Source organism: Melitaea cinxia, chromosome 2, assembly GCF_905220565.1.
Source record: "Melitaea cinxia chromosome 2, ilMelCinx1.1, whole genome shotgun sequence".
Taxonomy (NCBI): Eukaryota; Metazoa; Arthropoda; class Insecta; order Lepidoptera; family Nymphalidae; genus Melitaea; species Melitaea cinxia.
The window spans coordinates 8,672,485-8,693,752 of record NC_059395.1 but is presented as its reverse complement, the minus strand read 5'-3'; the positions used below and the strand labels follow the sequence as shown (position 1 = coordinate 8,693,752).

Below are 21,268 nucleotides of genomic sequence, written 5' to 3'. Positions count from 1 at the left end.
CTTCCAGAAACTCAGAAGCCTCCTGGGGCGTTTACATGCTTCAAGGAGCGTCCTTATTTCCTTAAGGATGGTTGCCCGGTGTACGGCAACTCCCTCGCATTCCAGGATTACGTGGGTGACTGTTTCTTCAGCAGCCAGACATCCCTTACAAAAAGGACTGTCCGTTGCATTCATAATGAATAGTTGGTGATTGAGTGCCATGTGGCCGGTAATCGTGCCAACAACTATTTTGATGTCCAGACGGTTTGGACTGAACAGTCGGCACGATAGATGTGGTGATACTTCCGTGAGTATAATTTTGGACTGTCTACAGCCGGTTTGGTTTGCCCAAAGGGAATTGTGATTTGCACGTGTACGTTGCCTTACCCACAAGTGCAGTTATAGTTAGGCCGGCAACCTTTGTATTGGAACCCTATCTTGCAAGCTCATCGGTGGCTTCGTTTTTGTGTGATTCGCTATGTCCTTTTATCCACTGGAGGATTACCTCATTATGTGAGGCCAATACTTCCAGGGTTTGATGACATTCGTATATAAGACTAAATTTGATCGAATTGCTCTCTAGTGCTTTAACTACAGCCATGCTGTCTGACAGAATACGGATGTTGCAATCCTTAATGCCTTTTGACACGACGGCGGTGGCTGCGTAGCGTGGTTATCGCAACACACTCGCATTGGAAGATGGAGCTGTGTTAGCCCAGCGTTAGTGATAACTTGATATTAAAGTCTTGTGAGTACACTCCGGCACCGGTGCCAGACCCCATTTTGGAGCCATCCGTATAAATGCGGACTTGAGGTATACCGGACTGGTCTCTTTCAACCTTAAATAGTTGTATGTGGTATTTCCTTTCGATAACATGTTGTTTGGGAATCCTATCACATGGAGCAGCAAGTAGTGGCTCCTAGCTCACAAGGCTGCTTCAAAGTTTATTGTGTGGACCCTCCTGGTTACACCACAAGCCCAAGTGTTTCAGCTTGATAGCTGACATAGACGCTTCCTGTTGTATGAATAGATCAAGCGGTGCCAGGTCAAGCATAACCTCAAGAGCTGCCGTGAGGTCGGTACGCATGCAGCCAGTGATTATTAGCCTAAAATCTGAAATTCAAAAATTTCTTTCCATAAAGAAACTCATGGAATTATTGCTGATAAAATTCAATAGCCTTGCATCCAGTTTTTCGTAGGTAATAAAGCTTGCTTTATATTCTTGACCCTTTCAGTTATAACCGCAACAGCTGAAAGAAGTTTTCAAAACTAAAACTGATATAAAATTACCTAAGGACTTCGATGGAACAGGAACTTGTCTCTATTAATATTTAGGAAGACTTGTCACTATTGTCTATTCTAGGAGGAAGTAATAACTTATAATCAATAAATATTTATTTTAATTTAATGCAAGCTTTTTTGTTTCTTTAATGAGAAAATAATTTTGATACAGAGTCTATCTTAAGGTATGCTTTACTATAATTAATAAAGATCTTACTGCTGTATCTGAATGGAAGTATTACATCTACGTGAGATTTCATTCCAAAGTCACCGTTGTACTGTAACTTTTAGACGTCTGCAACACCAGAAGCATTGCAAACGCATTGCCGACTCTGTCCCCGACCCTCCCAAGAGCTTTGGCTACCTTACTCACCACAGGAACACAACACTACTTGATTATTCTAATAAAATTGAATGAAAATATCAATACAAATGTAGCCTATACAAACACTAGGCAATTTTATCCAAAAATCAGTGGGGCGTTTTAGAATTTTGTTAAAAAAAGTTTACGGCTCACCAACGTTCAATTTCTAAATTTAAAGTTAGAACATTCGAAACAACAAGAAACCATCGCCGTTTTTGCTTATTTTAAAAGAACATAAATAAGTTTAACATTTAATACCTTGTTTAGTAGAAAAACCCGATTCGGGTCACAAATTGTCTAGAGGTCTTTTAAAAGAAGAAATTTATTTTATATTGTATTTTTTTTACATTTGTTGGCGCAACAGTCACACCACTGGTTTGTTTGTGGCCGTTGCGCTGGTGGTTGTGGGCTAGATCCCCGCACATGACCAACATTTGCATTGGCCATACAATGCTTGCCGTGGTCTGAGTGTTTGTGCAGTCTTTGTGGGTCTTCCTTCCGTACATCGGAGAGCACGTTAAGCCATCGGTCCCAATTCTTATCATCTAAACCTGATAACGATCGTTACTCATAGTAGGAAATATATACGCTAACCCGCATATGAGCAGCGTGGAGGATAAAGCTCTGATCCTTCTCCTAGACGGGGAAAGAGGCCTATCCCCAGCAGTGGGATATTACAGGCTAAAGCGAGGGAGAGTAAGGACCAGGTGACTGGTGTTGCAGGCGTTCGTAGGCTACGATATTACCATCTGACAGACCATAACCTGTTTTGCCACTTATATTAACCAACTTCAAAATGATGATGATGATGATGATGATTATGATACGAATACGCAATAAAAACTCAAATTATAACTCAAAAACTACTCGTAAGGTAGCGATCATATTTTACCGGAACCACATAATGTAAAAAGTTCTCGAATTAAAAAAATCACCAAAAGCGGTTTTATATTTAATTTTAAAATTCCAAAAGAATCAACATTTGTAATTCTTGATACTCATTTATGTAGCTCATTAAAAAATGAGATTTTCCTAAACTAAAAAGCGCTGGCCACAATTGCTTATAATCTGCGATAGCAGATGAAAATTTTAACATCCGCTTTTCTTTATGCTTTAATATTTTGCACGTACAAAAAATAAACTTCTTTAAGTACAAAAACGTTCGTTTTAAATCTTAAGTATAATTTTAAACACTATTTTGATAATTAAACTAAAACATATTTTAATTGGACAAAATAAGGAACACATTTGATTTTATTGATTGCAATTCCCGGGTGAACTGCCATAGCGCATGCTTGAAAATCGCTAAGAAAATTCGTCACACGTCGTGCTGCAAAAGGTGAGTCTCTTTAAGTTTTCCTTTATTATTATTTTTCCTTCTTGGAAAAATAACTTTTTGGTAAGCTAAACTTAATTGTATAAACTAAACGTATAAAAATTATATACAATTTTTATTATTAATCGTTTTCGAAAATTTTAAACCCACAACTTTGCCGGTATGCCGTTTTAATTACGCAATTTCATATTTTACTAGTAGGTATAGTTTTATTCGAGATAAAAAGCTGAGTGTATATATGTATTATATGTAACTTATTAATAAGTTTCGTAAAATCCTTTATGTGACTTGTTTCAAAAGACTTTGAGTAATCAAGTTATTACCTACTACTTTTGCGCATTTTCTTTTGAAAATATAATATATATGTCTACGCTTTGCGTTATTTTAATGTAATATTTGTATGATATATTTTCTAAATTTAGACTCACAATAATGCGACCTTCAACTGTGTTTTGTCATTTTCAGTTATTTCATTGTGTTTTTTAATTAATTATAAATTCATAAAAATCTTAAGTATGCTTCGTAGACGAAAATATTCGTTAACAATATTTGTCCAAACAAGATGGTGGCCGCAGATATACCGGTAAGACCATGTGAGAATATCTGATGTCTCCGGTACACATGCCACGTATTTCAATAGGCGACTTCTAATTTTGCAAGTCGAAGCATGTCATTTGCAAATACATCCGTTTAAATGCATATAGAATAGTCATCTAAATTTAGAGTGTATGCACTCTCGTAATAATAATCTATGTGATTTCTCGGTTCGATGCTCGGTATTACATTCGTCTTAACATCCTAATATCGGTGCTGGCGCTTATTAAGTTTACCTGTAGCAAATTATTAATGATTAATTTAAATATTAAATTGAGTTAAATCTCAACTATATTAAAATTAACGTCGAGTTAGTAATCTAGTAAGTATATGTTAAGTAGTTATCTATTTAATCGGTATCCATAGGTGATTAAAAATCAATAGTTAGTTACAAGAGATGTTTGTAGGTGTGTTGTGAGAGCCATTCCTCGAAGTGTTCTATATTTGGATGAAAGGCTGGCTGTATCGATGTCCCGGACGTCCTGCGCAGGCCCGGAGCAGCTCGTCCCGGAGATTTGCTGCCAGTTCAATCGAAGCCTCCCACTTAGTGCGTTCTAGACTTGGGCAGTGCATTCATTATTTCACTTTAAACACTGTGATTATTTTAAAAGTGTTACGATTTTAATTAACGGTCTCGTTAGCGCCTGACTTTTTTGAGGAAGGTAATATATTACGAAAGAGAAATATTTTTCAGTTACATTCGACTTTATTACATTTTTTTATTTTTTGAAACCTCGGCGTGGCTTACGTAAATTAGTTATAAAATTAAAATTTACAATTAAATAGAAAGTTGTTTATTTGCATTCTGTATAAACGGACGCCATTAAGAATAATTTAATATTTTTATAGCATTTTTCTTAACTGAAAGAAAATAGGCATAAAGGTCACATTGTATTGATTTCTTGTACCTATCCTGTTTCGGCTGGACGATTATTTGAATATTAAATTTTCAACGTATTGGTACATCGAATTACTTATTATTGGAAATTTTAAACGATTTAGTTATTAGTGTTATTAGTGTTATTTGTGTTAAATTTCATTAGACATTTATCTAAGGATAAATGTCTAATGAAATTTAAATTTTTATTTATTGTATTGTCAAAGAAACTTACCATAAGCTCGACTACTTTTACTAAAAAAAGTTATGGGGTGGTAATGGACACCAGGTTTTCAGTTCGGTCGCCCAGGCAAATGTCAAGTCTGCCGTAACGAACTTCGTTCCAAAACAAAAATTCAAAATATTATTAAATGTTAATTTAGACTTATATAAACATCTACGCACAATTCACAAGTAGACGTGAGCAAGGTCATTAAGCAGCACAAGTCTTGCATAACATTGACATTTAGAGCAGGAGTAGACAGCCTGCTTCGTGCTAGTAAACACTAGGTAAATACTGCAGAGGGTGGGCTAATGCGGAAAATAATTCAATGACAAACAAAATTTTTATACACAACAAATACACAGACTGTTTTTAACTGACTTCAATAAAAGGAGGTTCTCAATTTAACCGTAGGTATTTTTTATTCATGTTAGGTACCTCAGAACTTTTAACGTGCTCGACCGATTTTGATGATTCTTTTTTAATCGATGGGTGGTGCTTATCATGTGGTTCCATTTATATTTAATTGAGATCTGACAAGTAATTTTTGAGTTATATCTAATAATGCGTATTAACTTGAACGTTTTTCCGTCATGTAACGTTGTATTATACCGATTTTGATGTTTCTTTTTTAATCGAAAGCTTATACTTGTCATAATTATAGTCCCATTTAAATGTGATCGAGATATACCTAATGTGTACTTTTTGAGTATAATCTTTGACCTGCGTTGTATTACTCGTCGACGTAATTGAAGTCGAATTTTTTTTTTTTTTGTTTACGAGCAAACACAATTATTACAAAAATTTAGTGTGCTTTAGAATACACGACTGAAGAAAAACTTACGAAACGTTACTCTCTCTTTTTCTATCTTCACTAACCCCCCCAACTACTGTTCACCTCGCCCGATCACACTTTTCGTAACGCTCTCGTCACGCATTCACCAGCTTACTCCCAAGTCAAGCTGTGTAAAAAAGTTTTACTTCAAAAAAGTTGTTTTATCGATATTGTATTTTATTCTATGGAATTTTGTTGTTGTGTCAACATAAAAGAGGCGTTAAGGGGCTACACTACCTCAGCTCGAATTCAGATTTCACCCGTACTAACCACACGTGAGAATTGAGAGCGCTTGGTTGTTCATCGCGCGAATTATATGTATTTTCTCCCCACAAACATTATCAATAGTTATTTTTTAAAAAACGCAACATATAAAATGTTCTTCATACTTATTTCAATTACCATGCTTAACTCAAGTCCATAACTTCTATATTTACTGAGATATTAAGGTTTTAATACAAAAATAGAGGTAACTTTGCGATTTTTTTTTGTATCGAGAAAATTTTATGGCATCGTGTTTTCGAAACATATGAAAGATAGTTTATGTCCTGAACTTTACCATACATAAATTTCAAACTTAAATATTCAGTAGTTTGGAAGATATGGACATCCTGCCGAGTGGAAAATAAGCACTTTGAGGTAGCATACATTCTTAAATGTAAAAATATTTGATATAAGATGCTCGCATTCTCATTAGGTAAATTAAATATTATACATCTTTAAATATTAAATACCCTTAAATAATAAACATGCTTTACAATCGTTTTACTTTTAACAAATATTTTATATTTACTTTTATAAATAAACAAGCCACTAACAGATAAGATGTAATTTTAGATTTTGAAAGCGTATTTTTATTATTTATCAGATCTTACTCTAAAATCGTGCAATCTACGCCAAAATGGGTAAGGAAAAGACGCACATTAACATCGTCGTAATCGGCCATGTCGACTCTGGCAAGTCGACTACCACCGGTCACCTGATTTACAAGTGCGGTGGTATTGACAAGCGTACCATCGAAAAGTTCGAGAAGGAGGCCCAGGAAATGGGCAAGGGCTCGTTTAAATATGCCTGGGTAAGATTATTTGATAAGTAGCGTAGTTAGTCTCGAATTGGTTCCGTTTTAAATTTCGTTTTACTATTTCAGTTTCAACTACGATAAAATGTCTATTTATTTTAAAAGTTAATCAAAATCCCAAAGAAATAAATACAAGCAGTACGTATTTGGCTTACAAAATCATTTTACACGAATTTTTGCTTTTAAATGTAGCCGATAAATCATATAGCTTTGGGGCCTCACACAACTCAATCGGCCAATACCACTGAGCACTTGGAATCTATTTTCTTTAATGAAAAATTATCTTTTACGATTTTTTTTCAATATCAGAAATAAAATCAACGATTAATACACACAGGTTTTGGATAAGTTGAAGGCAGAGCGTGAGCGTGGTATCACCATAGATATCGCTCTGTGGAAGTTCGAAACTGCTAAGTATTATGTCACCATCATCGACGCACCTGGTCACAGGGATTTCATCAAGAACATGATCACTGGTACTTCTCAAGTACGTATTACAACAAGATATGATGGTTATAAATACAGTTTAGTCTTAATTGTTGTTATTATTATTTTTTTTCTCTCAAAACAGGCCGACTGCGCTGTTCTGATCGTGGCGGCTGGTACTGGTGAGTTTGAAGCTGGTATAAGCAAAAACGGTCAGACTCGCGAGCATGCTCTGCTTGCTTTCACTCTCGGAGTAAAGCAATTGATCGTGGGTGTCAACAAGATGGACTCCACTGAGCCTCCGTACCACGAGGCTCGTTACGAGGAAATCAAAAAGGAAGTCTCCTCTTACATCAAGAAGATTGGTAAGTTATGATTTATTAAAACTTTCATCTCAGAATATATGCTTATAATTGTACATTAGATTTCTTTTAATAAAATTTACATTTGTTTTTATTACCTAGTGAGTTCTTCCATTCTTAAAAAAGTGGTAAAGCAAAAAAAAAAAATTATAAAATTAGTTTATATTTAGTGTAAATGATTAAAACCAAATAATTGACAAAAAGGTCAATAAAGTGATAAGTGATTCTAAACCAGTTCTGAGATGACATAATAATACGAATAACGTGTAGGTTACAACCCGGCGACGGTCGCGTTCGTGCCGATCTCGGGCTGGCACGGCGACAACATGCTGGAGCCGTCCGACAAGATGCCCTGGTTCAAGGGGTGGACCATCGACCGCAAGGACGGCAAGGTCGAGGGCAAGACCCTCATTGAGGTCAGACATGGCTCGACATTATTATTTATAATCATAAATCTTTTTGTCCCAGTAGATGTAGTAAAGATAGGCATTAGGGAAAAAATTATAATATCATCATCTAATCATTGTTATAATATAAATTGTTATGCTGCCCCTCCGCTGACTTAGTTCCAATCTTTCATCTTAATAAGAGAAAAAAACCTTAAACTAGCAGTGGAATCATTAAAGTTGGTACAGTAGTAACACATGTCGATAACTCGTTTCTTAATTATGGACATTATGTGGATATATACATTATCGTTTATATTTCCACGACGTAAGCTTAGCTGATATAAATATGGTATGACCACGGGAACAGGCTCTAGACGCCATCCAGCCCCCGTCGCGGCCCACGGAGAAGCCGCTGCGCCTGCCGCTGCAGGACGTGTACAAGATCGGCGGCATCGGGACTGTGCCCGTCGGGCGCGTTGAGACCGGCGTGTTGAAGCCTGGTGAGAGGTTTAACTAAATATACGTACTCACGTGCGTACACAAACTCAATTACACACACACACACACACACACACACACACACACACACACACACACACACACACATAAGCTCAAATAAGCATATACACATACTCAAATATACACACACCTATACGAGTACCCCCACAATGACCTTTACATGCAAACAACAGCTAACAACATTGGATAAGCTTAATATAACCGTTTACAAAATATAAAACATTGAATTTACAACAATTAAGTAGTTGAGAAGTTCATAACAATTCACACCAGTGTAATCCTATTTGGGAAATATTCATGCTTTTTTTATAGCTGTGTGGCTACAGCACTATAGAATTTAGCCACCTCTTCTCATCCTGTGGGTGATAAGGCGACTAAGGGATAGCAAAGTTCCAATACCACCATGGAACTAGCGAAGCCGACTGATGGCGGGATAGCCATCCTACAGCTGGCTTCTTAAATACACAGACCAAGGACGGCCAGCAGCGTCTTCGGTGCGACAAAGCCACCCTGTAGTCACCAACCCGCCTGTCCAGCGTGGTGACTATGGGCAAATACCCCTATGAGTTCGCAGCAAAAGTTTCGGCCCTCAGTTCCCGGCATTAAGTGGAGCATACTGGGGTTGTCTGAAGTCCGAAGAGAGGATACGATGATCCTGGATTCCGGGTACTTGTTCTACTTCCGTGAAGGTTATGGGCTTTCCCAAGGTGGCGTCGGTTTTCTGGTCCACAAGATTCTCACTAACAACGTTGTGAAAGTCAGCAGTGTGTCGACCCGGGTAGCGTACCTTGTACTTAAACTCACTGAGAGGTACGCCCTGAAGTGATACAGGTATATGCGCCGACCTCGGCACACTGACGATGAAGTCGAAGCCTTATATGAAGACATTACAAGAGCCATACATGGCACTACTTCGACCTTCTGCAGCGTTGTTATGGGAGACTTCAACGCTAAAGTAGGAGTACAAGATTGCGACGGATCGAGAATCGGACCACACGGGATTTGGGCACAGGAATCGCAGCGGACAGATGCTTGTCAACTTCCTCAAATCGGAGGGGCTCTTCTTGATGAACTCATTTTTTGAGAATAAGCCCCAAAGGCGGTGGACATGGCAAAGTCCCGATACTGTGACGAGGAACGCAATAGATTTCATCATAGCGAATAAAAGGCATATATTCAGAGATGTCTCAGAGATGGTTAATAGGTTTAATACCGACAGCGACTACCGGCTATTACGAGGCACTCTGATGATATACCTCAGAAAAAAGCTTGATGAAATCTACTTCCTGACTTACGCCGCCCCAAATACTATGTGGTTCCGAGCAGTTCGAACTGGAACTCTAAAACCGATTCGATTCACTGGAAACTACTGGCGACGTGGAGGAGATGACCGACAACGTGGTGAAGACGGTGTGTCGCAGACACTTTCCACCGACGAAGTCAACGAAGCAATCCAAACTTGCTCCCGAAGTCTTGGATCTGATGCGGCGGTGGCGCGAGTTGCCCGCTGCTTCGCCAGATGACTCTATCCAAGAGGATACGGAAACTTGTACGTCGAGACCTCCGCTGCTCAAATACGAGAGAGATTGCTACTCTGATTGAGCAGAATAGGAAGTCCAAAGTTTTCCAAAGGCCATTGGGGATAAGCCTTCTTGCGAAGCTCAAAACAGCGAATGGCAGAACCGTTTGCTCTCGCCCTAAGATCGGAGAAGAGGTTGATAATTTTTATGGACAGCTGTACGCGTCGAGCGCACGCCAGCTTGCGACTTGGGACACCGAAGATCCACGGGCAACATTGTTGCGCCATTATTCGTAGTGTATCCTGGACTTCGAAGAAGATGAGAAAAAAAGCCGCAGGGTGACCTGCCCTAAAAGCCTTGGCAAAGACTCTTTAACGCCGTCATCCACCGAGGTATGTCCAGAAGTGTGGTGGTGTTGTTTTTTAAGAGAGGCGATAAGTCTCTGTTGAAGAATTACAGACCGATCTCACTTCTGAGCCACGTCTATAAGGTGTTTTCGAGGGTTATTACGAATCGTCTCGCCAGAAGACTTAACGAATTCCAACCACCAGAGCAGCCTGTGTTTCAAAATGGCTGCAGCACCGTAGACCACATCCATACTGTTCGGCAGATTATTCAAAAGACAGAAGAATATAATCAGCCGCTGTGTATGGCCTTTGTGGACTACGAGAAAGCTTTCGACTCAGTCGAGACCTGGGCTGTCCTGGATTCTCTGCAGAGATGACATATCGACTGGCGATATATCGAGGTACTGAAATGTATGTACGACGCAGCGACGATGACCGTTCAAATCCAAGACCAGAGAACAAGACCCTTATTCCTTCGGCGTGAGGTAAGACAGGGTGATGTAATATCACCGAAACTGTTCATCACTGCGCTGGACTGTCTTTAAGACCTTGGATTAGGGGAACGAGGGATCAACGTCAGTGGCGAATACATCTCTCACCTTCGTTTCGCGGACGATATCGTTATCTTTGCGGAGACGTTGGATGAGCTAGGCCAAATGCTGGTCGGCCTAAACGAGTCCTCCTGAAGTGTCGGTCTCGATATGAACTTGGACAAAACGAAAGTCATACCGAGACCGGTATCGGTCGATAGTACCCTTGTTGAAGTTGTTCAGGTTTATATTTACCTAGGCCATGCAACTAGGCTGCAACAAGTTCGAGAAATAGGCCGATAGGAGGATTCAGTTTGGCTGGATGGCGTTTGGCAGACTTCGTCGAGTCTTCAATTCGAAGATTCCCCAATGCTTGAAAAGACAAAAGTCTTCGAGCAATGCGTCCTGTCTGTGTTAACATACGGAGGCGAGTCGTGGACACTAACAAGGGGACTAGTCTACAAGTTTAAAGTCACTCAACGTGCAATGGAACGGGCTATGCTTGGGGTTTTTCTCAAAGATAGGATTAGAAATGAGACTATCCGCGAGAGAACGAAAGTAACCGACATAGCCCACAGAATTAGCAAGTTGAAGTAGTAGTGGGGTGGTCGTCTTTGTCGCAGGACCGATGGCCGTTGGAGCAGATGGGTCCTGGAGTGGAGACCACGTCTTGGCAAATGCAGTGTGGGACGTTCTCCGGCCCGTTGGACCGACGATCTACGTAAGATTGCCGATGTAGGCTGGATGAGGATTGCGGAAAACTGGGATGTTTGGCGCGAACTTGGGGAGGCCTATGTCCAGCAGTGGATTGCAGTAGGCTGAACTGAATAATGTTATATCATGAAGCCATTAGGATTGCCTAATAAAATAAAAATGAACGATTTATTGACAAAATCGTTATCTTAAACAGAAATCACAGGATATACATATTAACGAGGGTATTTACATGAATCAGGAATGGTGGTGGTGTTCGCTCCGGCCGCCATCACCACCGAGGTGAAGTCGGTGGAGATGCACCACGAGGCCCTGCAGGAGGCCATGCCCGGCGACAACGTGGGCTTTAACGTCAAGGTAAAGACCATTGAAGGAAAAGGGATTGCCATTTATTTAAGTTAATTTAGATGTAATATATATGTACTTTAGATTTAATATATATGTGACCCAAAAGTCGAAACACATCTAAATTATAATTTTTACTTCCAAAAACTAGGTAAACAATTTTCAAAAGTAATTGGTTTTGTTATGATTTAAAATGGTAAGATCTTAGGTTATGAAATATCGATATAAATAAAAATGTATGTGTGCATCAGAACGTGTCGGTGAAGGAGTTGCGCCGCGGCTATGTGGCAGGGGACTCTAAGAACTGTCCACCCAAGGGCGCATCGGACTTTACCGCTCAGGTTAGTCTACATTTTAAAACTGCTCACCTTTAATCTACGTCACATTATTTTCATAGAACTCGAACCACTAACTTACCTGCGGGGCTACACGCAATGACTATTTAATATCTATCCCAATGTTAACGTACTAGGGACAGAGTTTTGACATAAACCCGATACTAGTTGTAGCAGAAATCTATTGCTATATAGCAAAATAGTGACCTGTGTAACATCGCTTATTGTTAGTTACGCCCACCAATTCAGTCAGTCAGTATTAGTTCAGCCTATTGCAGTCTACTGCTAGACATAGGCCTCCCCGAGTTCGCGCCAGACTTCCCGGTTTGCTAATATGACGCCCACCAATTAAATTATTAAGTAAATTGGAATGCCGTAATGCACCTTTTAAAGAGTTCTATTAAAGCCAATAAATACCCTATATGAAGCAAATTTCTTGATAGATAAATTATTGAAACCAAAAGTTAGCTATTGTTGCATTTTGTTTGTTACCGAGTAAAAAAATTTTACAAATTACACAAACATTCGTTATCAAACCTCTGAAAAGTATAAAACCGTAGAGAAAAAAATGCCTCTCGCTAAATCACTTTGTGTAGCCCCCTGTACTAACTAACCTTCCAGCAAAAACATATCGCACGACTTAAAAATTCGATAAACCTATCATCGATGATAACAAACTTAGTTTTTATTTAGTAAAATTAATTTGATTACTCATTGCAGCACTAATAATAAATTAATTACAAGTGGTCAGGTGTCTGGTTTGTGCATAATAAATAATGCGAACTAGTTTCTATAAAAAACATAGTGTACCCACAGTAGCTACAAATTAGTCAATGATTGGTCTTACGCAAGCGAATGGGTCACTCGGTAACGATTTGTAGCAAGTGATGTGTAAGGAAATTTTTGAGTGGAACATAATACTTAAATATACGTAGTTTACAGTCATAGGCTACAGGATCCGCAGACTACTGTTAAAATTTTCTTCTACAATAAGAGAGAAAAATATAACCTACTAATGCGATTTTGCAAACTAACACGTAAATGTTAGGTACTGCAATTTGGTTTGTGTCTCAAGACATATTTTTTGTTATTATTTGTGAACCCACTCAATAATCATATTTATCGTCCTTTCAAAGATAAATTATTTATAAAAAGTGCGTTAAGTTATCGACCTAAATGTGTCATGTTGTTGTTGTTCACGGGCTCTTTTCCGCAACTCGATGTCTTGGTGCGCCTTTTTTGCGTGATTGGCTGGGGGGCACTATTCGTGCCAGCCTAGCTCCTTGAGGAAGCCTAGCAGACCCCAGTGAAATGTGTCATGTTTATTTACAAACTGTTTGATTGACGTAAGAGATAGGCCTTTCATATATAGACGGCCTTTATACACTTTTATTGTAATTTCGTAATAATTATAAAAATTGCTTTCAACAAGTTACTTTTATTCGATGATTTATTCATTAGATCTAATTTAGGGATTTAGGAAAGTGCCTTATATTCATAAAATTGTTTATCTCGGCTTCTATTACTCTTGAGATTAGCAAAAGTACCTATACGTACACGTACCTAATATACGAATAACAATTCATCACTTTATGTAATACTTAAAATATTTTTCAATACCCTCGCAATATGCTAATTCGGTCAAGTTATGCAATTTAGTAGAATGTGTTCATTAATTAGAATGTTTGGAAATGGTACACTTTCGTGACCCTGAAACAACTGGTTTCAAAATTTAGTGAAAACCAAATGTGACCGTTAACTCACAACGTTTGAAGGGTTTATTTTATTATAAGTGTCGATTTGTCAACATCGCAAGTTCGTATTCTTACTTCATATAAACTAGGGCTACAACTACCTACATCTTCTGATCACACTAGATTATTTTCGAAATCCTCTATAGGATATCCCTTGATTCCGCACTATCAAACTAGTCTGAAAGTTTTTATAGAATTTAAAGTCTATTTTAGTTCTTACAGTGTATTATATTGGGTAGGTCTGAGAATCGAACAACATCTAATTTTTATCCCCCTAAATGTTAAGGGTAGTCCATCACTAATTTTTTTTTTAATTTTTAGATAAATTATTTATTTTTTATTTTATTATGATTTGGCGTTGAAAAATACATACAACCCTAAATTTTCACCCTTCTACAACCAAACCCTATTTTTAAATAGCGTTTCGCGCGGCAAGACAACGTTTGCCGAGTCAGCTACGTGTCACAATGTTTGTCCTCAATGGACTCCTAAACCACTTAACCGATTATAATAAAATTCGCACACCATGTGCATTTCGATCCAACTTGAAAGATAGGCTATATTTTATTTTGATATATTAATTATTATATTTAAGAAAAAAATAAAGAAGGCGGTACAAAGTTCGCCAGGTCAGCTAGTATAATATAATATTTCAATATACATGACGGATGAAGTAGATCTCTCTCGCTCATCGTCTCTGTGTACTCGGCCTACTGTGGGCTTCAGTGGTCAATGTTGGCACAAGTAAACACAATTTATGATATCACCAATTTCTTATAACACAGGAATCACTTAGCAGAAAGGAAAGGAAACGAAAAAAACCGACTTCAATTATATCGACAAGTAATACAACGTAACTTGTATTAGAGTAGGTGGCAAACAATTTGAACATCTATAATATAAAAATGAAACGCTGAATGTGTTGCTAAGCGCAAAACTCGAGAACGGTTGGACCGATTTCGCTAATTCTTTTTTTAAAATATTCCTTGAAGTACGAGGATGGTTCTTACGGTGAGAAAAATTCTAAAAAAATAAATTAATTAAATTTCCTGAAATAGTCTAAAAACAACACTTTTCTATACTCCCATACAAAAGATTTGTAATAATACTTATTAAAAGTCAATTTGAACTTTAATACCATACGATAAAGTTTGTGTTAGGCGATACGAAGTTCGCCGGGTCAGGTAGTTTATTATAAAACTACCTATTCGAAATTGTTGTTTGAATGATTAATAACACCCCAGCCACCCCAAAATACACTTTCACTGATTTTGGAAATAAAGTTCTTATTTTATTATCTGTTTTGGTTAGAAACAAAATAGGGCTAGAGTAATAAACGGTAATTTGCCAATAAAAAATTGAGTGTAATACCATATATGAAACTTCATGAAGTAGGCATGTTTTTAAGCTATAGGTCACCTAGGTCTCCCTGCGTTTTTTTTATACCACAGGTGCTCAAACTTTATCACGAAAGATTCTAATCCACTATTTTTTTATTTTTAAGTACCTATTTGAAAAAAAGAAACTGTTAATTGTGTCTAGAAACATTTTGCAATGCGCGATAGCAAGGCCGATTATCCAAGATTATTTCCAGAGAAAATAAATCCGTTATTATTGAATTTGCAGCCGTAGTGCCCAAAAGTTTGAACAAAGGTATCAAATTTCGTACTTAAATAAAAAAAAAAAAAAAAAATCCTAGACCGTTGCAGATAGATTTTATTTTTACTTTTTTCTGAGTTTGCCCCCCCCCCCCCCCCCACAAGCACCTGCGGGGTTATCCATTAATTACCGGACACCTGTATATATATATATATATATATATATATATATATTCTAGCTGACCTCGCAAACGTTGTTTTGCCATATTATTAACCCCTTAATCCCACCCCCTATATAATTTTATAAAAAGTTCTGTTATTTACAGCCTTTTTTATTTTTACAAAATTAAAGTGCCAAATCTAAGCTTAGAGAGGATGACTATAATATTATAGAGCGATATTGGTACTTATTATTAGACAGGGGAAGTTCTGAGATTCCACTCGTAACTAAGGCCACAAATATTTTTGATAATGCTTAAAGCCGATAGATTAAATTTTATATGAACATATATAATGTTGGATAAGAAATAAAATTATTCCCAAGAGATACAAAATGACTTGCATAGGTTGTTGTAGTTTCCCGAAAAGGTACTTTTCTTTAAGCAATTACAGAGAACTGTTACAACCACTAGCGGCGTTAGGATAGGACGGGGTGGGCCGACTGCCCAAGGCACCAGATCGGAAAGGGCGTGGCAATCGCCTCTTTGTGACATCTCACTCTTTTGAGCGAGGCCTACTTACTCATAAATTTCCTAAATTTATCAAAAAAAAAATCGTAATGTTAGCGAGACTAGAATGGAATTATAGTTCTTAATCCGTTCGATCGAAACGGGGACTGAACGTGGTTAGCAAGCACTAACGTGAATTTTTTAATGCATACGCACCGTGACAGTAACTCAGTAACAGTGGGTATTAATTGCACGTGCTTTCCTATTCCTATGACTAGTCCATTGGCGCAGTTTGTGGTGGGCCTGCTTTCTGTTCGGCGGGTTGCGCGTTTGATTTTCGCTTGAGTCGGAGTCCATCGTAGACAAACAACGTGACACGTAATTTATATATATTAAGATTTAATCTATTTCGAATAATTAATTGGATGAGTACAAATTCATTTATAATAATGATATATGTAATAAAGAGACTCTGTGGTGATCTACAATTTCGTATTCTTAAATTTTAGATATAGATGGTGTTGTGTGATGAACTCATAAGTCTGAACTCCTTTTTAGTCTATCAGAATGTGCAACTCATATATTTATTTTGAATTTTATCAAAGATCGCAACTTACAAGAACCGTATCCAAATATATTGATAGCGTTGTGAATATTATTGACTATTCCTGTAACTGTTACTAGTGGATAGAGTAATTTCGCCAAGCTAAAGCTAGTTAATACCTATTTGCGATCAATAATATCGCAATCTAGATTTAATTACCTTGGCAACTTTGTCGATTGAAAATGAATATCCTTTGCCTCTTATGTATAGTTTGTTTGTTTAAATTGCAACTAAGGCACGCCAAGAAATCTCAAAACCGGCACTGGCCACAACATGAAATAATATCATTCCTTCAAACATGAAGCACCTGACAAATGCGTAACGTATCGTGAATGTGAAAACAAAAACAACTAAGTATAATAACTTATCTTCAGATAATCTGATTCTGAATAATTTAATAATAACAATCTTTCTCGTGTTTTGTACGATTAAATAGCTAGATATGGAATTCTGTGTAATCTGTATCTCGGTGATAATTATTTATTTTTTAAATATAGATAAACTGATATTATGTGCATATTCCAGAGTAGATATGTCAGTTTGTTTGTCTGTTATACTTTCGCGATCAAAGAAAGTAACTATTTATGGTGACATTTTTAAGCCGAAGAAAGGGCTCAGTCACCAATTCGGCATATTAAGCAATGAAATAGATGTACTAAAAAGAATAGTACTAAAAACACACAACGAAATCTCAAGTGACCACTAATTCATAACATTAGTAATGATAAATCATAATTATTATTTACGTAGATATCTGCCGAGCTTATAACCTTCTGACGTTAACGGAACGCAGGGAGGTATTAGATATGGGGCTAGTGTATGATATATTTCGTGGCCGCAACAACTGCCCGGAGCTTGTTGAACGCATTATACTAAACAACCTTTCACGGCGCACAAGACACACTGCCTTATTTTATGTCCCGAACTGCTCCACCAACTATGCACAGAATTCTATACTTACAAGATTACCTAACTCAAACAATTTAAAATTTCAAGACGTAGATATTTTGAATGGTTCACATCACGAAATCTCCGAAACTATAACACCTACAAACTTGAAATTTGGCAGGTAGGCTCCTTATAAGACGTAGGCATCCGTTAAGAACGAATTTTACGAAACTCGACCCCTAAGGGGGTAAAACGGGGTTGGAAGTTTGTATGAAAGTCCTATGTTTTCGAAGTAAGATACTTGAATTTTAAAATGTATGCTCTATAGATGGTTAGAAGGTGTCCAAATAATGTATTTTTAGAAATCAACTCCCTTTTGGAGTTAAAACGGGGGATGGTAGGTTGACTCACTCATCACAAAATCTCCGAAACTATAACAGCTTCAAACTTGAAATTTGGCAGGTAGATTCCTTATAAAGCGTAAACATCCACTAAGAACGGATTTTATGAAACTCGACCCCTAAGGGAATAAAACGGGGGTTGGAAGTTTGTATGAAAGTTTTATGTTTTTGAAGTAAGAGACTTAAAATTTAAAATGTATGCTCTATAGACGGTGAGATGTCCAAATAATGCATCGTAATTTATATTTATATATAAAAAGAGAAAGGTCACTGACTCACTAATTACGAGAACTCAAAAACCGCTGGATGGTCCATCCATCCAGGATGGACAAAGATGAAATTTAGCAGAGAGGTAGATTATAGTTAGTAGACGTCCGCTAAGAACGGATTTTGCGATATACCACCGCTAAGGGAGTTTAATTGGGGTTGATAGTTTGTATGAAACATACAGCAGCTATAAGTTCGCCTGATAGGTTATTTATACTGCAGCCTGAAAATTAAACTAAAAATGTGGTGTATAAAGAGGTTTTATAGAAATAACTATTAAATTATACTAAATTGTGCTTTTTAAAAAGTTACTCAGTGTGATAAGCATTTCAAGTGACTGAAATAAAAAAATAATTTGCGTTAAACATCTTGATAGTAATGCATTTCTTCATAACCATGCGGACGTAGTCGCGAGCAACAGTTAGTGTATTATAGAACAAAGTCCCTAAAAGTGTATGTGATCGATTCCCTCAAAATCTACTGAACGGATTTTCATGCGGTTTCACTAATGGAGAAAGGGCTTCAAGAGAAAGGTTTACGCAACGGCTAAGCCGATTTTGATGAGAGTTTCACTGGAAGTTTTTTGCCGGGAAAACTTTATGACACACTGATTTCAACGCGGGCGAAGCTGCGGGCACAGCATTTCCTTCCATATAGATTTAATTGTTTTTAAATTATACTTCCCAGGGGTATTTATAGGTTTAATATGAAAATAAGTTTTTTTTTTTTGTTTTTCCTTTTTTTTTATTTTTTCAGGTTTGTTATTTTAAACGGATGGATGGTCGAAATTGGCCTTTTTGATTATGTTTCATTCTTGTTTGTTTTATATTTTTTTCTGTGCTGTGTACCATCCCTTATAAGTAAATAAATAAATAAATAAACAAATTATGTAAGATGGTGTGGTTCGTGTCGGGGGTAGTTTTTAAGCCTAGTCTCTATTTATCCATAATTCTAGCTACGATAACATTTAAACAATTACACACACACACACACACACACACACACACACACACACACACACACACACACATATATATTTAACGTTTGTATTATGAACTATTTCGTTTGTACTGCCTATTTTTAAATAGGGACAAAAAGCTAAAATATGTGCAAAGAATTTAGAATTTAGCCTTGGTTTGAAAGGAATCAAGTTAATTCCAATACTAATCTTCATCTGAAATCATTTCATTAAGACTTCTGAAAATTTTTGTGAAAGAAAAGAATTAAATTTGTATAAGATCATTTTTGAAAGTGACATCCTGATGAATGTTTGGTGTGGCGCGTGCGCAGGTGATAGTGTTGAACCACCCGGGGCAGATCAGCAACGGCTACACGCCCGTGCTGGACTGCCACACGGCGCACATCGCCTGCAAATTCGCCGAAATCAAGGAGAAGTGCGACCGTCGTACTGGTACGAGTTGAATTGTTCACTTCTCAAACATTTTGATCAAAAAATCATTTTTTCTATATTTTAACATGTTAAGGATTCAGCAACTTAAATTTATACCATGTGATGTGGTGTGAAATGATGTGAAATGGTTCCAATTGGAATCAATTAACGTTGAGGCGGAATGGAATGAAAAAGAAATTTAAAACTAAATTGAACTTCAGTAGATTTTGGAACATTAATTATAAACTGTACCTATATGAGCGAAAAACGCCGCGAGTATTTCGAAAGCACCGCACCTAAGAATCCTAAGAAGAGAAGAATTATCTCCCATTCCATATTTTTACAGCAACACAGCTAAATAACAATATATAAATCATATATTTTAAATTGTCAAATATGTCAAGAAAATGACAATATGTAAAATAACTGCTCTCAAGTAGTGGTGTGCTCCTGTTGTGAGCTGGGTGGCTAGAGCTCCTGGGGAGGGTCAGGTTTAAGTCGGCAACGCGTTTTCGATGCTTTTGGTGCTGTAGGTGTCTATACGTTACGGGAACTGCTTACCATCATATATATATATATATATGCGTATAAAAAAAAAAAACGTAAATTGAGTAAAAGTAAATAGTCGTGAATCTCGTAGGCAAGACGACGGAGGTGGAGCCGAAGTCGATTAAGTCTGGTGACGCGGCCATCGTGACGCTGGTGCCGACCAAGGCGCTCTGCGTCGAGTCGTTCCAGGAGTTCCCGCCGCTCGGTCGCTTCGCCGTGCGCGATATGCGCCAGACCGTCGCCGTCGGCGTCATCAAGGTATGAACTCAAAATCAAAAATTACTTTATTTACAAATAGGCCTCAAAAACACATTTGAATCGTAATGTTATATTTTTTTGTTAACTTTAACTTATGTTAAACAAAATTACAATAAGATACTCCAAAAATCGCGGAGATTTGTCCGGTGTGTTAAGTTTGAGAGTTCATTTAAGCATTAACAATGTGGTGGGTAGTTTTACAAAACAAGGTAGGGAATTATAAAATATTTTACTTCGATGTAAACGCGAATGCAGGGAAGACGATTGAGCCGCAAACCGGTTTGTTGCATACAGCTCTACATGTTGTTTATATTTTATGTTTTTAATTCATTCCTTATCCTTATCATTCCTTATATTAAAACTACATTTGCCTTAACTAATTATAGGTAATAGTGAAGCTACCACCGATTCGGAATGTAGATACTGCAGAGAAGAATTGGCAAAAAAGTCGGCAGTTATTATTTTAAAAAAATACTGTGCTCGTCCGGCTCAGTTTACACACACTAGCTTCACTACCCTTATTAACTACTTTCCTCCTGTTCTATTTCTTACGTCATTGTCCTTGAATTCTCACTAACTAATATAGTCGAAATAGATGTAAATAATATTTAGGTTTAGGCATATTATCTCTTTTGAACTTCGATTAAACTTTGATCTAACGCAGACATGAAAGATATATATGCTATGTTTTCGTTTCAGAGCGTAACCTTCAAGGAGGTTACTACAGGTAAAATCACCAAGGCCGCTGAGAAGGCCCAGAAGAAAAAATAACTATGGGGCACTCCAACAAACGTATCGCAGCTGGTAACCATCCCCTGTAGTGCTGCGAGACCACT

The 21,268-nt window shown here is 37.4% G+C and overlaps 1 protein-coding gene across 1 annotated transcript; it reads left to right on the top strand.

Moving 5' to 3' along the window:
• The first annotated feature begins 2,909 nt into the window (after nucleotides 1-2,909).
• Nucleotides 2,910-21,218, top strand: LOC123664082 (elongation factor 1-alpha 2). Its single transcript, XM_045598701.1, has 11 exons — nucleotides 2,910-2,964; nucleotides 6,359-6,565; nucleotides 6,906-7,055; nucleotides 7,140-7,359; nucleotides 7,627-7,772; nucleotides 8,113-8,245; nucleotides 11,617-11,732; nucleotides 11,972-12,061; nucleotides 19,526-19,646; nucleotides 20,266-20,432; nucleotides 21,132-21,218. Exons 2-11 carry the CDS (start codon nucleotides 6,392-6,394, stop codon nucleotides 21,201-21,203), a joined length of 1,389 nt encoding a protein of 462 aa, XP_045454657.1. The 5' UTR covers nucleotides 2,910-2,964; nucleotides 6,359-6,391; the 3' UTR covers nucleotides 21,204-21,218.
• The last annotated feature ends 50 nt before the right edge of the window (nucleotides 21,219-21,268 follow it).